The 13,795-nt window shown below is 34.9% G+C and overlaps 1 protein-coding gene across 6 annotated transcripts in view; it reads right to left on the bottom strand.

The window, feature by feature from the left end:
- dab2ipb (DAB2 interacting protein b) overlaps positions 1-13,795 on the bottom strand; it is a 110,545-nt gene that overhangs the window by 51,611 nt on the left and 45,139 nt on the right. For all 6 annotated transcript variants that reach the window (XM_059550563.1, XM_059550564.1, XM_059550567.1 and 3 more), the window contains 2 exons: positions 5,536-5,648; positions 102-220 (listed from right to left, as the gene is read on the bottom strand). In XM_059550563.1, the coding sequence (XP_059406546.1) occupies positions 102-220; positions 5,536-5,648 (232 nt within the window). The remainder of the gene's footprint in view (positions 1-101; positions 221-5,535; positions 5,649-13,795) is intronic.

The following is a 13,795-nucleotide window of genomic DNA, read 5'->3' as shown; positions in this document are numbered from 1 at the left end:
CTCTATAGAGCAGGTTCTTCTGGATGACGTTAGTGGTTTAGAAATTAAACACTTCAGCATTAATAAAGATCAGAATAAGATGGACAATTGTTGTTGTTTACCTGTCGTTGTCCACTGGTCTGAAGCCTGGCAGGATGTGTCTGAAACTGCTGTTCCTGTCCAGTTTAGGCTGACTCTTAGTCCGCTTTATTGAGCCCTTTAACCTGCGACTCAAAAACCCCTAATGAGGAAATGACAGAGAACAGGACAGACATTATAATAATAGCAACATGCAGATTCATATAGATCTTTCACCACCATTTCATACATTCACTCACTCATAATTATCCCACATTATATACACCATTTTTCTGTGAAAGCACCTGTCACATTTTTGCGGCTCAAGACTCAACTTCCTTTAAGCACCAGTTACCATGGAGACAGCAGGTTGGCATCAAGGGCATGGAAAGGAAAGGGAGGCATAAAGTGAGAAAGAGTGAAAACTAAAAAATAAAATAAAGCCAAAACGTGATGGATTGTAAGAAAAGAACGAGAGTCAAGGACAAAATGCGATCCACTCATCTTCACTATAAGGCTGCTATTGTAGAGATAAAAAACGAGAACGTGAGAAACGCAATGGAGAAAGATTGAGAAAAGGTAAAGACAGCCAGTAGACATGAAGTTTCTGACAAGAAAGTGTTAGTAAACAAACAGAAAGCAGGCCGTTCCCCCCTACCAATTAACACTTACATATTCTACATAATTAAAGCACCCTACTGATTACTATTCACAATATATGCAAATTATTACACACAGACATCTCTGTTAATCACAGAGCAATCAGTCAGAGTATTGCAGCCTACCTTAGCTAGCATCGGAAGAAAAGAAAATCCAATCAGAAGAGGATTGAGAGAGACAATGACAAGAAGTCATCTGAATAATAAACAAGCTCCCCTGTCCTAACAGAACAGAATATTGATGCAGTAAGCTTCAAAGCTTGCTTTAAAGAAGGTTATGAGTTTGTCATTTCATGTTGCCAGGTTGTCAAGTGTTCTGAATGGAGTCGAGATTAAACCGATAATCAGTTTGACTGGTATTTCCAAAATGAATAGATTTTCAGTTTCTTAGTATTAATTATACATGATTAGAATAAATGGCAGTATTTTGATGGCTCTCTGAAGAACAGCAGTTTAGACCCCTTTTTTTTCTGACTTGGATAAAATATTACACTATCATGTAAAGTTTGGGCTCAGTAAGACTTTTTAATGTTTTGAAAGAAGTCTCTTATGCTCACCAAGGCTGAATTTATTTGTAAAAAAAAAGAGCAAAAGCCATATAAAATTAAAATTTACGGTAACTGTTTCCTATGTTAATATGTTAAAATGTAATTTATTCCAGCAGAATTTTCAGCCGCCGAATTTTCAGTGCTCAACATCTTGTTGTGCAACCTTAACTATTTTTTTTTTTTTAGGATTCTTTTAAAAGAATGTAAATGTCTTTACCACAACTTTTGATCACTTGAATGCATCCTTGGCTGAATACAATTATCCATTCAACTTAACAAGAAGCACATTATTGTATGTCCTTATGTTATTTTATTGTAATGTATATGTTGTGATAGCAAACATCAGATTATAAATGTCTCTGTTGTCATTAACATTATTAAAATAAAAAATATGTCAAACACACAGCTCAAAAGCAAGGAAGCACAATCATCCAGAAATTTGTTAAACATTAAATTATGGTTTTAAATTAACCATAATTGGAAATCACAATTACTTTACAGGAGAATGTCATATGATGACAGAAATGTTGCTACGAAGAAATAAAGCATGCATTCCTGCAATACATTCTTCCCCTTTTCAGCAATAACGACACAGAGCAACAATATTCATCATGAATTCATCATTAATAATCACTTTCACAACTTTTTCCATCGGATGAATGCTAAAAATACATTGATAGCCAATCAGAATCCACCTGATTTAAAGGGTTACTCCACCTCAAAATTTTGCCATTAATCACTTTATCCTTGTGTCGTTCCAAACCCTTAAAAACTTTGTTTGTCTTTGGGACACAATTTAAGATATTTTGGATGAAAAGCGGGAGGCTTGTGACTGTCCCATTGACTGTCAAGTAAGTTACATTGTCATAGTCCAGAAAAGTATGAAAGACATCGTCAGAATAGTTCATCTGCCGTCAGTAGTTCAACTGTAAGGTTGTGAAGCGACGAGAATACTTTTTGTATGCGAATAAAACAAAAATAATGATTTTATTCAATAATTCCTTTGTCAACAGTCTCCTCTCTGTCTCTCCATATCATTCCAACTGCCTATGCCCTTCTGTGTCAGCTGTGCCACAAGGATGCACTATTTCTATGTGTATTTATGCTTTGATTTGAAAGAAAACGGCGAATTCTTGTGGCGTGGCTGAAAACTTTTTGTTTTCTTCTCTTACAAACAATATTCTCGTCGCTCCATAACGTTGCGGTTGAACCACTGATGGCAGATCGCCCTAGGTGTGGACGTCAATAAAGTTATCATTATACAGTGGCATGTGAAAGTTTGGGAACCCCTTGCTTAATCTGTGAAAATGTGAATAATTTTCAAAAAATAAGAGAGATCATACTAAATGCATGTTATTTTTTTTTATTTAGTACTGTCCTGAGTAAGATATGATACATAAAAGATGTTTGCATATAGTCCACAAGACAAAAAAATTGCTGAAATTATTAAAATAACCCCATTCAAAAGTTTGGGAACCCTTAGTTCTTAATACTGTGTGCTGTTACCTGGATGATCCACGACTGTCTTTCTGTTTTGAGATGGTTGTGCAATTTTGGTTGGAATTTGAAGATCAAAATTGTAAATTGTACTTAATTTGTGTTCTGGGAAACATACAAGTATCTTCTGTTGCTTAAGAAGGGTAGAACTAAATGGAAAAAAATTATATTTCAACAAAATAAGAAAAATTTGGACATCTTCATCATGTTCAAAAGTTTTCACAACTCTTAATGCATCGTGTTTCCTTCTGGAGCATCAGTGAATGTTTGAACCTTTTTTAATAGTTGTGTTTGAGTGACTCAATTGTCCTCAGTGTGAAAAGATGTATCTCAAAATCATGCAGTCACTGCTGGAAAGGGTTCAAATATGCAAAAGAAGCTGGAAAACTGAAGAATCTGCAGGACCTGAAGGATTTTTCTGAAGAACAGTTCTCAGTTTAATTGTTCAGAACAAACAAGGGACTCATGCACAACCATCACAAAACAGAAAGACAGTCGTGGATCATCCAGGTAATAGCACCCAGTATTAAGAACCACACAAACTTTTGAATGGGGTTATTTTAATATTTTCAGCAATTTTTTTGTGTATGTAAAATGTAAACATCTTTTATGCACAGTATCTTCACATTTCACAGATTCTGCAAGGGGTTCCCAAACTGTCGCATGCCACTGTAGTTATTTCTTGGTGTAAACAATTTTTTGCATACAATTTCACACGTACACAGTGAAAAATCAGATTGAATGAAAAATTATCGAATCAGTTATCAAAACAGTGTTTATAGCAGCCCTAGTAAATAATTCAGTCATGGTATGCAATGTCAAACCGTGTTAATAAGAAACTATTGAGCAGGTCTGTCTAACGGGTCATGGATGTTGACAGTCAATATCCAGGGCTGGATCGTTGTCCTGTGAGGCCCTTGGGCACACACATTTGCAGGACTCCATCACCCTTAGTTCTATGTTAAACCACAAGGATGCTATGACTAAAATTATGAAACACATTTCACCTTTTCATAATGTGAAAGCAGATGAGAAAGCCTGGGTTAGGTGCAAGCGGCATAAATTAAATAAAGACTATATGTCAAAAACCTGCCAGGAGCAAATTAATGGAAAATGACCTGAAATATTTACCTAAAGCCATAATTTTTATAATAATATCTAATTCATATGACTATATCCATCCAAGATATATATCTCTTTAAATACATTTCCCAATGCCTTTCAGTTCAGTCAGCTGCATATGTCAGACATCCAGTAAAGCGCATGATACAGTTTAACACAAAACAAACCTGAGGCTACTGAGTAACTAATCGATTAAAGAAAAAAAAGAAAGAAAAAACACTAGAGAACTTTGCTGAAAGGGGTGCTTGTGCTTTTCCCACACTCCATCTTTAACACACACACAGCACCAATTAGTTCACAGATTGGGTTTTATACTGCATTCACAACAAAACTATTCATCCATCTTTCTTGACATGTGGATTAATAATATCACCATTTCTTCATATAAGAATCTTCAGTGTCATTCAGTACATCTGTCCATGCCTCATGGTCAAAACCAGATCTGGTTTTAATGGAGTTATTCATGCACGGTGAATAGGAGTTCAGAGAGGAGGATAAAAGGAGGATAGAGAAGGAGAGGGGAGAAAAATCGCACAAGCTCCCGATTCCGAAAGGTACAGTACCACTGCCTACCAGCGGGGGGTGCAGGGGGATTATCATTACTTCCCTAATTGTCCATATGGACTGACCTAACAATGAAGCTATGTGGCATCTTCCATCATTCACCCAAAACAATGACATCTAAGGCTTCCTTTGTGTGCCTTGAATCTATTCAAACATGTACAGCACTGAGAAGATTTGTGATGGAACCTAAGTGTTCTCAGATCAAGTTTTAACATCGAAGGAGATATTTGCAAACTATGCACTAGGCTAGATGAGTAATTGGGCCTGAATCTGCAGAAGCTCAGAGGTCAGGAGGCCCTCGAGTAACCTCAGAGGTCTCATTTAAATGTAATTACACCTGCATTCTGTAAATGCTAAGCAGCAAAAACACACAAGAAGCCCACATGCGCTGCATTTAATACAGAGGGTGAAACTACTGAATACCACCTGCTGTTGATTGCTAATGATTCACTTCCGCAAGCGGCACATAATGTGAGCTTCAATTTGAAACGATTGCTAACAGACTGCTTTTCAATCATGAGAAGTTTTTTTTATCCCTTGCTAATAGAGCTCACTCTCATAAACATATCATTACAACTTCATACCAATTACAGCGAGCATCTGAACGCTGTTAAATCTTCCCTGATGCCCATCAATAAAACATTCTCTTCAAATGGAGCTTGTTCAGGATTCATTTGTATGTAATATCCTGATGTATAATCTAGCCTATAAATATAGCCTTGATCCAGACTTCAACTTAATACTTAAAATATTAGGCTTGGTATATGGTTTTGGGGTGGATCACCATCTTGAGTTTCAGCTGTGTGGTTATTAAGCTTAACATTATGTTGGTTGAATGTGCACTGGATTTTTGCTTTTTAAATACTTAAAATAATAATAAAACACCACCACAGCTCAAATTTATAGCCTCAAGTAGGAAATTAGCATTTGACAAAATATTTTGAAAGTTAACGTTTATTAGTACTGCAGAATTTTTATACTAAAGATCTGAAGTAGTAGAAGCAATAAAGATAAGATACATGTGGGCACAGTATGCACCACATCTGGATTCCAGACTGTGTTTGATCAGACACACATATAATACTCACTGTGACCCTGAAGGGTGTAGCAGCAGTGGCAGTGGGCTCCATTGTAGGCGGGGCTTTGTCTGGGGTGGAGCCTGGCATGCTACGTCTCCGCCCTGTTTTCTCAGATGGAGAGTCTGTGAGACAAGAGGGATGGAGAAATTGATTTATTAACAAAATGATTGTTCCATGTATAGACATTTCTGAACCATTACATATATATATACACACATACATACAAACACACACAGAGTATAGACATTTATATATATATATATATATATATATATATATATATATATATATATATATATATATATAGCTTTATAATAGCGAAGAAAAACCCACATGCACAAATCCCAGCATGTTGTCCAAGTGTGGATGTAGACTGTGAAACTCTCACAGCATGTAATCAAATAAGCAGATACCACATAAACAATCACCATGCCAACACATCCATTCATCCACTCATAATGTAAGAGTTGTATGTCACAGATGTAGGGATGCACCGAAATAAAAATTATTGGCCGAAGCTGAACAAAAATGAAACACTGAGCTGAAGGCCAATACGGAACACTTTTTTTTGGTGCATTTTTTCCCCATTTTGCCATTTAAAAAAAACATTTTTTTTTATATATATATATATATAAAATATCTATATAATATTTACTTATCACTGAACACTTTTTATTTTCTTTTTTAACATTCTAGCAGACATTTTACTAATAAAACACAATTTAACTTAATATTAATAAGTTAGTAAAAAGTTTTTTTGGGCATTTTTGAGACCCTAAAAAAGATTCTCGAATCAGGAATGTATTTTTTTCTGTACAAATAAATGCAGCCTTGCTGAGCAGAAAACATTTCAGGTCCCAGTCTGAACACTATGTGTGAATGCTATAATAAATGTATTAATAAAGTAATTATTATTGTAATTATCATTATAATTTTTATTGTCTTTTTTATTTTATAATGAAAAATAAAATTTTATTATATTTTAATTTAAAAGTAAAATTCCAAAATAACATTTATCAATGTTGATGGAGTTCTTGCTTTTCATTTTGGCAGAAACCCGCCAGAAGACCTCAGGGTTTTTTTTTTTTTTTTGACAACAGTAGCTTTATAAATGATTCTCATTATGAATTTGGGAAGATGTTTGTTGCATGTATTGCATTGTTACATGCCTTGTAAAAATCATAAAAATGTTACTGAACTGACGAAAAACTATTTTAGTGCAGATTTTCCTTGTGCTTTGGACTTTGAATCCTGGCGCAGTGAGCTCATGTAGCACTTTTTGAATACATGCAATTCGTTCGTGTATTCGAAAACATAAAATTCTGCAGTTTATTTAATTTTTTAAGGGTATTTCGCGATTTTAATCATCAAACAGTAACCAGCAACAACCACCCCTTCCACTTCTCATCGAAAACATGCGATGCAGTACTAAAAAAGGTATCTCGCTGTCGGTTCTTGTAATGATTTTTGCGTCTTTCTCTGACAGTTTAAATGATTCCACACTGCCGACGTGTTTGTTGCATTAGTGTGCGCCTCTATTTGATTGCGCTACATCATTGTTCGGTACAATTTATTCTGTCTTTTCGCTTATTCAACACCGAAAGAACTTTTGTTGCAATTTTTGGCCGAATAATTTCGGTTGCATCCCTGCATAGATGTCCTAATAGCCCATTCATAAAGTCATCAAATCTCTACCTCAATGTGCCCTCAGTATACAAAGCTCTTAAATCCTCCAACTGTTCCTCCCTGCCCTTCAGAATTCACATGCAGGGAAAAAAGTAAAGCCTGACTGCCTGCCTCACTCAATCAGTGTCAGGATTGGTACATAGATCTAGAAACCGATTATGTTAAGTGCTCCGCTCTGATCTCACGATCACACACTGATCCCCCTCCAAGACACTGCCTGAGCAAAGTCTTCAGTCAGAACTCAATTTCCCACCACACACACAGTGGGGGGTGGGGGGTTGTGGTGGAGACAGGAGTATGAATTCTTTTCAAGCATCGTTTCACCCAATTTCCCAAATTTCAACCATCTGGTATGCTGTGTGGACTGGGAAATAACGTGGACATAAGCTGTCTTCAAGTGCAAGATTGTACTGTAAAATTACATTTATATGGAAAGTATTCATTACATTTTTTATTAGACCATTTTAAATAATTTCCAGCCTTTTTTTTTTTTTTTTTGCAGTTCACTTACATATTAGTAGTGTGATAAATACATTGTAATGCATAAAATTTGTACAATATATTACAAATATTCCATGAAGATTTGAAGGCCCAAAATATAAAGTATTACACAAAAGTCATTTAAAACACATTAAATGAACTTTAGCATGTGACACTGGAGGACAGTTCTGGAAAACTGTGCACTAATGTAAACAGAGTTTTGAAATGAACAATAAATCAGCAAGTTAGCCTATATTATTATCTATGAAATAAAATGGTTCTCTGTGTATTTTGATAATTGCAACTATGAGATATGATTACATGTCATTAACTAACTGTATTAATTTTACTGTACATTTCTGCTATATGGAAAGTCACCACAGATAACTACTAAATATAATGTAGAAACTTAAAAATATAAGTTTAAATTTTGTGTAAAGATTCTATGCAATGATTTGTATTGTGAAAAGCACTATACAAATAAACTTGAATTGAACTGAATATGAGCTATCAACTATCAGTCATACAAATATAAATTTAGTCATTAAACATTTGTCAATAGGATATTAAGTAAACACCATGTTCCATGATGATATTTAGTAAATTACCTACCATGAAATATCAAAACTTAATTTATGAATAGTAATATGCATTGCTAAGAACTTCATTTGGACAACTTTAAAGGAGATTTTCTCAATATTTAGATTTTAACATCAACCTAACATCAATGCTTATTTATTTAGCGTTAAGATGATGTATAAATCTCAGTTTCAAAAAATTGACCCTTATGGCTGGTTTTGTGCTCCAGGGTCACATTTATGAACTGTTGAGATGAATCTAAGACACCCTGCTCCTCTCATAAATTATAGCACAAAGATGATGATGATGATGATGATGGTTGCTCCTGAAAGTCATCCACTTCCATCAAGTTTTCAATAATGAACTAGTAATAATGAATACACAATAAGCAACAAACATGTAATAATTAATAGACAAACACTAGAAAAAAACTAGGATGTTACAGAGGAAAGCTGCAGCCGGATGTCTGGTTACTCTAGTATGCCTAAATACATCAGATCAAGATCGTTTTAAAAACAGATTTTAAAATGCTACACACAAAAATGAATGAAAAAGAAGCAGGTGGAAGTGCAAAGGACTCATTATCCTGCTTAAAACCCTTTCAACAGCGGATTATTAAACTTCAATCAAGTCAACCAGTTTCCGTCAAGCCCGGTGGTGATGTGTAATGAGAATTCAACAGTGAGGAGCCGTGTAGTTTGATCTAGGAGAGATGGCTTTCACTTTCTCTCAGTGTGTGAGTGTCTGCTTGTTAAAGATAGAAGATGTAAAGGAACGCAGCTGTGAGAGAGAGCATCTGCTTGAAGTCCTTGTGGCTACTATGTGTGTGGTTCTAGATTAGCGTGATGATCACTGTGGTTTCATTCAGTCCTGCTAACAAGTGTCAACCACCTGTATGCTCAAGCAGAGAAACATAAAAAAAGATGCACAAATATACCAACAAACACACACAAGTCTTATAAGACAACATTTACTTATCTTATTTATTCACCAACTACATGTCAGATGTTTTTGGTTTAGGACTGATTACACTACATGTGCATCAAACAGGGCTGCTAATTATAATTATCATAATAAAGAATTGTTAAAGGTCAAATAATTAATTCATTAAACTTAATTACATTTCATTAAAAGTATTTGGCAAAAATACGACAAAATGATTTATATATATATATATATATATTATACATTTAAAATATGCATTTTGGAATTTATATGATTATAATTTATTTAGTTGCTTGTTTGTTTGTTTTGCATTAACCACAAAGTATTTGAGAAAATATGGCACAAAATTATTTTTAAATATACATTTTTGAATATAAAATATGATTCTATTATTTTCACTATTTAAATAGAAATATTCTAAATTTAAATTGAATTAAATATTTGTATTTTATTTTACCATGGTGCCATGTCGAGAATAATTTATTCCACTATTTAAATAGAAAAATCCTACATTTAAATAAACAATTTTTTTTTTTACTATGGTGCTATGTCAAGAAAAACTGTACCATGGTAAAGAGTGACTAATTAGTGAAAAAAAACCTAAAGCCTGAATACATTTCTGCTTCATTGATGTCCAAATTTTTACTTTTACTTCAATAAAAATAAAAGTCCTTCACCAGAGGTCGTGTTTTTCAGTCAGAGATGTCAAACAGATATTTATTTAATTTATCCTTAGATGCTGATAAAAAGGTGTCTGCTGTTGAATGTCTTTCGTTGTCTAAACAAATAAAACGTTGTCTTTTGTTAGGTAAAAAATGTTAGCCTGAATGCACTGTAGGTCGCTTTGGATAGAAGCGTCTGCTAAATGCATACATTTAATTTTTAATTTCAAATTTAAACAAAATTACAACCAGTGTCATGAAGTAACCTCTGAAGAACAGTGCAATAAGACAAGACAACACACACACACACACACACACACACACACACACACACACACACACACACACACACAGACCAACACCAACACCTTGAGCTCAACATGTGTTTCCATTAGACCTGGCAGTCCTCTCTGACACCATGATTGACAGCTACCTTCCCAGCGGTCATACAGGACAATCGCCTTGCTTTGCTGTTCCCATAGCAACCACATCTCAGTCTTACAATACTCTCTTACAGAAGAAAGACCAACTATCACCGCACAAACACAAACACACACACACACACACACACACACACACACACACACACACAAGGGTCAGAAAACACACTTCCTGAGCTGAGGGCTGGGACACAATGTTTCCAGGTTTTCCTGTAGAGGACATTCCTGAGTGAGAGTGAAGTTACGGAACATGCCTCATGATCGAACACACATAACTCCATAAAACCCGACTCCATTAAGAACTGAAACACACTGTTACATGCCGACAAACTGGATTACTGTACTTATAAATATGAAGTCCAAACCATGGAAAATATCCTCACAAATTTATTGACACGTTTTAATGAGTTATAAGATCCTTTCAATGTGATCTTCATTTTAAATCATCATTTTACAGTATGTTCTCTCTCTGGAAAAAATAAAATAAAAAATGGGATCAAAAATACAATGAAACAAGTAATATTGTGAAATATAATACAATTTGTAATAACTAAATAAATATTTAATCCATTAATGTATATCTAGTGAAATAGTCACATTATAAATGTCTTTTGATTAATTGAATGTATCCTTGCTAAACAAAAGTATTAATTTCTATTAAAACAACAACAACAACAATTACACTCATCCAGAACTTTTAAAAAGGTAGTCTGTACATGATTAGGAATAAGAAATAAGCAAACATAAGAACTCTCACAGTTTGCTGTACTCACTTTGCAGTAGCAGCTTTATGTATAACATATGGTATGATTTTTGGTATTGTATGAATGTTTCATTTATAATAGCCCATAATTTATATGTCACATATATGTTTTTCTTAGTTCCTAATCAACTTATACAGTACAACAGTGGTCTTGGACAAAACACTGACACCTGTAGGTGTGAAGGCTACATCACAGTTACTTCATAGAATAATTGTGATTTGTTTGCTCTGCAACTGGACAGTAGTCCAGCAACAGTAGAATTACTGAGATGAGTGGCACATTATCATGTGATCTCAACACTTCAGCAAATATGAGGGCCACCCTTAAAACAACCATATGAATGGTTTTTGTATGCAATGGGTGTGTCGTTCCTTTTTTTCTAATCAAACACTCTCTGCATCCACTCCTAAAGCTCACTGCGCTTGAATGACTTAACAGCCATGCAAAGAGTGCACACATATGCAAAAGAGATGCCCACCTATCAGTTCTTTGAAAATGGTAGAGTAAAACATTACACTAAAAGTCAGTTCATCTGTCTGTCAGATGGCGCCTTTTCTTCCTTTTCTCTAAACATGTTGCAAATATGTTTAGCAAACCAACTTTTTCCAAAGAGTCCAGTGTGTGCATTATAACAATGCAGCATTAGCATACACAGACATGTGCATTTGACTTAATCACTTTTGGTTAGTTGTATGTGTAATGACCATTTGTTATGCAATGCAATGCAGAGGATTAAACAATTCAACAGTAGTAGTGCATAATGAGTAAAAGAGTCAGAGATGAAGCGAGGCAGCACATTATGAGCTCGATCTGTCCTCTGCAGGGGTCTGTCAGACTTCTCATGATTGAAGCAAATCCAATTAACAAACCACTCACCACATGCTTTCTGCCCAAAACAACTTACAGAACACTAATAACAGGGCCAATCCATCTGGAGCAGAATCTGATTTAGTGGCATTGCTCAGTGCTGAATTGTGATCTCAGTGTCCGCTCATCACTACAAAGTGAACTTGAAACCTTTATATTACTGGCCCAGATCCTTTGAAATACCACTTCCACTAAGGTATAGAGGAAAGGATACAACTGAAGGTACAACTCTTTCAAGCCAATAGTTACTAAAATATCAACAAACAGAAGTTGAACACACCTAATGCAAATTATCTATTTTTTATTTTTATTTTTTTTGGTCAGATTTCAATGTGAGTGAGAGACAGAGAGTGTGATTGTGAACAAGTGATATGTGTGTGGGAGGCACAGCAAAAAGAATGAGCTGTTTTTGTACATACCTGTAAGGCTGAAGAAAACTCAGACATTCCAAGACATAAAACACACATGGAGACCCAACTAAAGCAAGTCACTAACACAACTATAGACTAGTTAAAAATATTTCACTGACTGACCGACTAACACAACATTCAGCTATCATACCATTTTGACAAAGCTTTCCATTTCCCTTCCTGTTTAATCACGGTTATCTCTGTTGTCCTTTCAGCTCCCTTGTTCTCTTTATTTCCTGTCATTCTTGTCTTCATCAAGCTCTTTTTTCCATTTTTTCACTCTCTTCCGTTGTCTGTTTTGACTTTCCAGACTGACCTAGATCTTCTGTTGTAAAGTTTACACTTGTAACTGTGAAACCCATACATGCACACTCCCTATGAAAACTAAAGACATTTTTATCAGATCAATTTTTGACATACTGTAACCTTGGCAAGTTTTTTTTTTCTTTTAAGTGGTATTTACTCTAGTTTCCATAAATAGATGAGAGGTGACGTTTAATGGAAACTCCAGAATAATTCCGGCTCAAACCCATCAACATTCCCCACAGCATTCTGTAAAGCAACTGCATTTCCTCGCTTCTCGGAACAGAGTATGATGAATTAATCCATGTTGAGGGTGAAGAAGTGAATCATATCAGATTGTGTGTCCACATCACAAAACACATTTGATGTGCTACAACACCTGTCTCTGATTATAAATGGTTTTGTATGTGTGTGTGTGTGTGTGTGTGTGTGTGTTTTTTTTTAATATGAATAGTAAAAATATTACAGGGGAAATGATGAAGTGAAGAGGTGGGAATAGGAAAATTCTGGGAGCTGGATTCTGGAACTGAAAGTTACCTATGAGAGCACTACAGCACAAGCTAAGCTAAGCTACAATTTTGTAGAGATGTGACAACAATTCTGAGATGACAGGAAACGACTGGGAGAAGAAATGGGAAAAGTTTCCAAAAGTGATGCAAGCCAGATTTAACCTCACATTGTTCACATTAGTACCATGGTGCAATGTATCAAATCACATGCACCAACTACTAAGCCAAAGTTGACAGAAATGATGATGAGAAGAGGTATGAATTGGAAAGTAATGTGAGCTGTATTGAACCTCTTATTTCCCACATGAGCATTATGGCCCAATGTAACTAACTAAACCATAGCTCTGTACCATAACCATAGTTAGAGAGGTGCGTGCACGTGAAGACCGTTCTCCGATATACCTTGAATGGTTAAATACACACAAGTTTGGAAACATTAACATTTTTTATGTTTTTGAAAGAAGTTTCTTCTGCTCATCAAGCCTGCATTTATTTGATCAAAAATACAGAAAAAAATGTAATATTGTGATATATTATTACAATTTAAAATAATTGTTTTTAAATTTATTATACTTTAAATTATAATTTATTACTGTGATGCAAAGCTGAATTTTTAGGATCATT

Source organism: Carassius carassius, chromosome 5 (assembly GCF_963082965.1).
Source record: "Carassius carassius chromosome 5, fCarCar2.1, whole genome shotgun sequence".
NCBI classification, from domain to species: domain Eukaryota; kingdom Metazoa; phylum Chordata; class Actinopteri; order Cypriniformes; family Cyprinidae; genus Carassius; species Carassius carassius.
The sequence above is the reverse complement of the archived record's forward strand: the minus strand, read 5'-3'. Positions and strand labels throughout refer to the sequence as shown.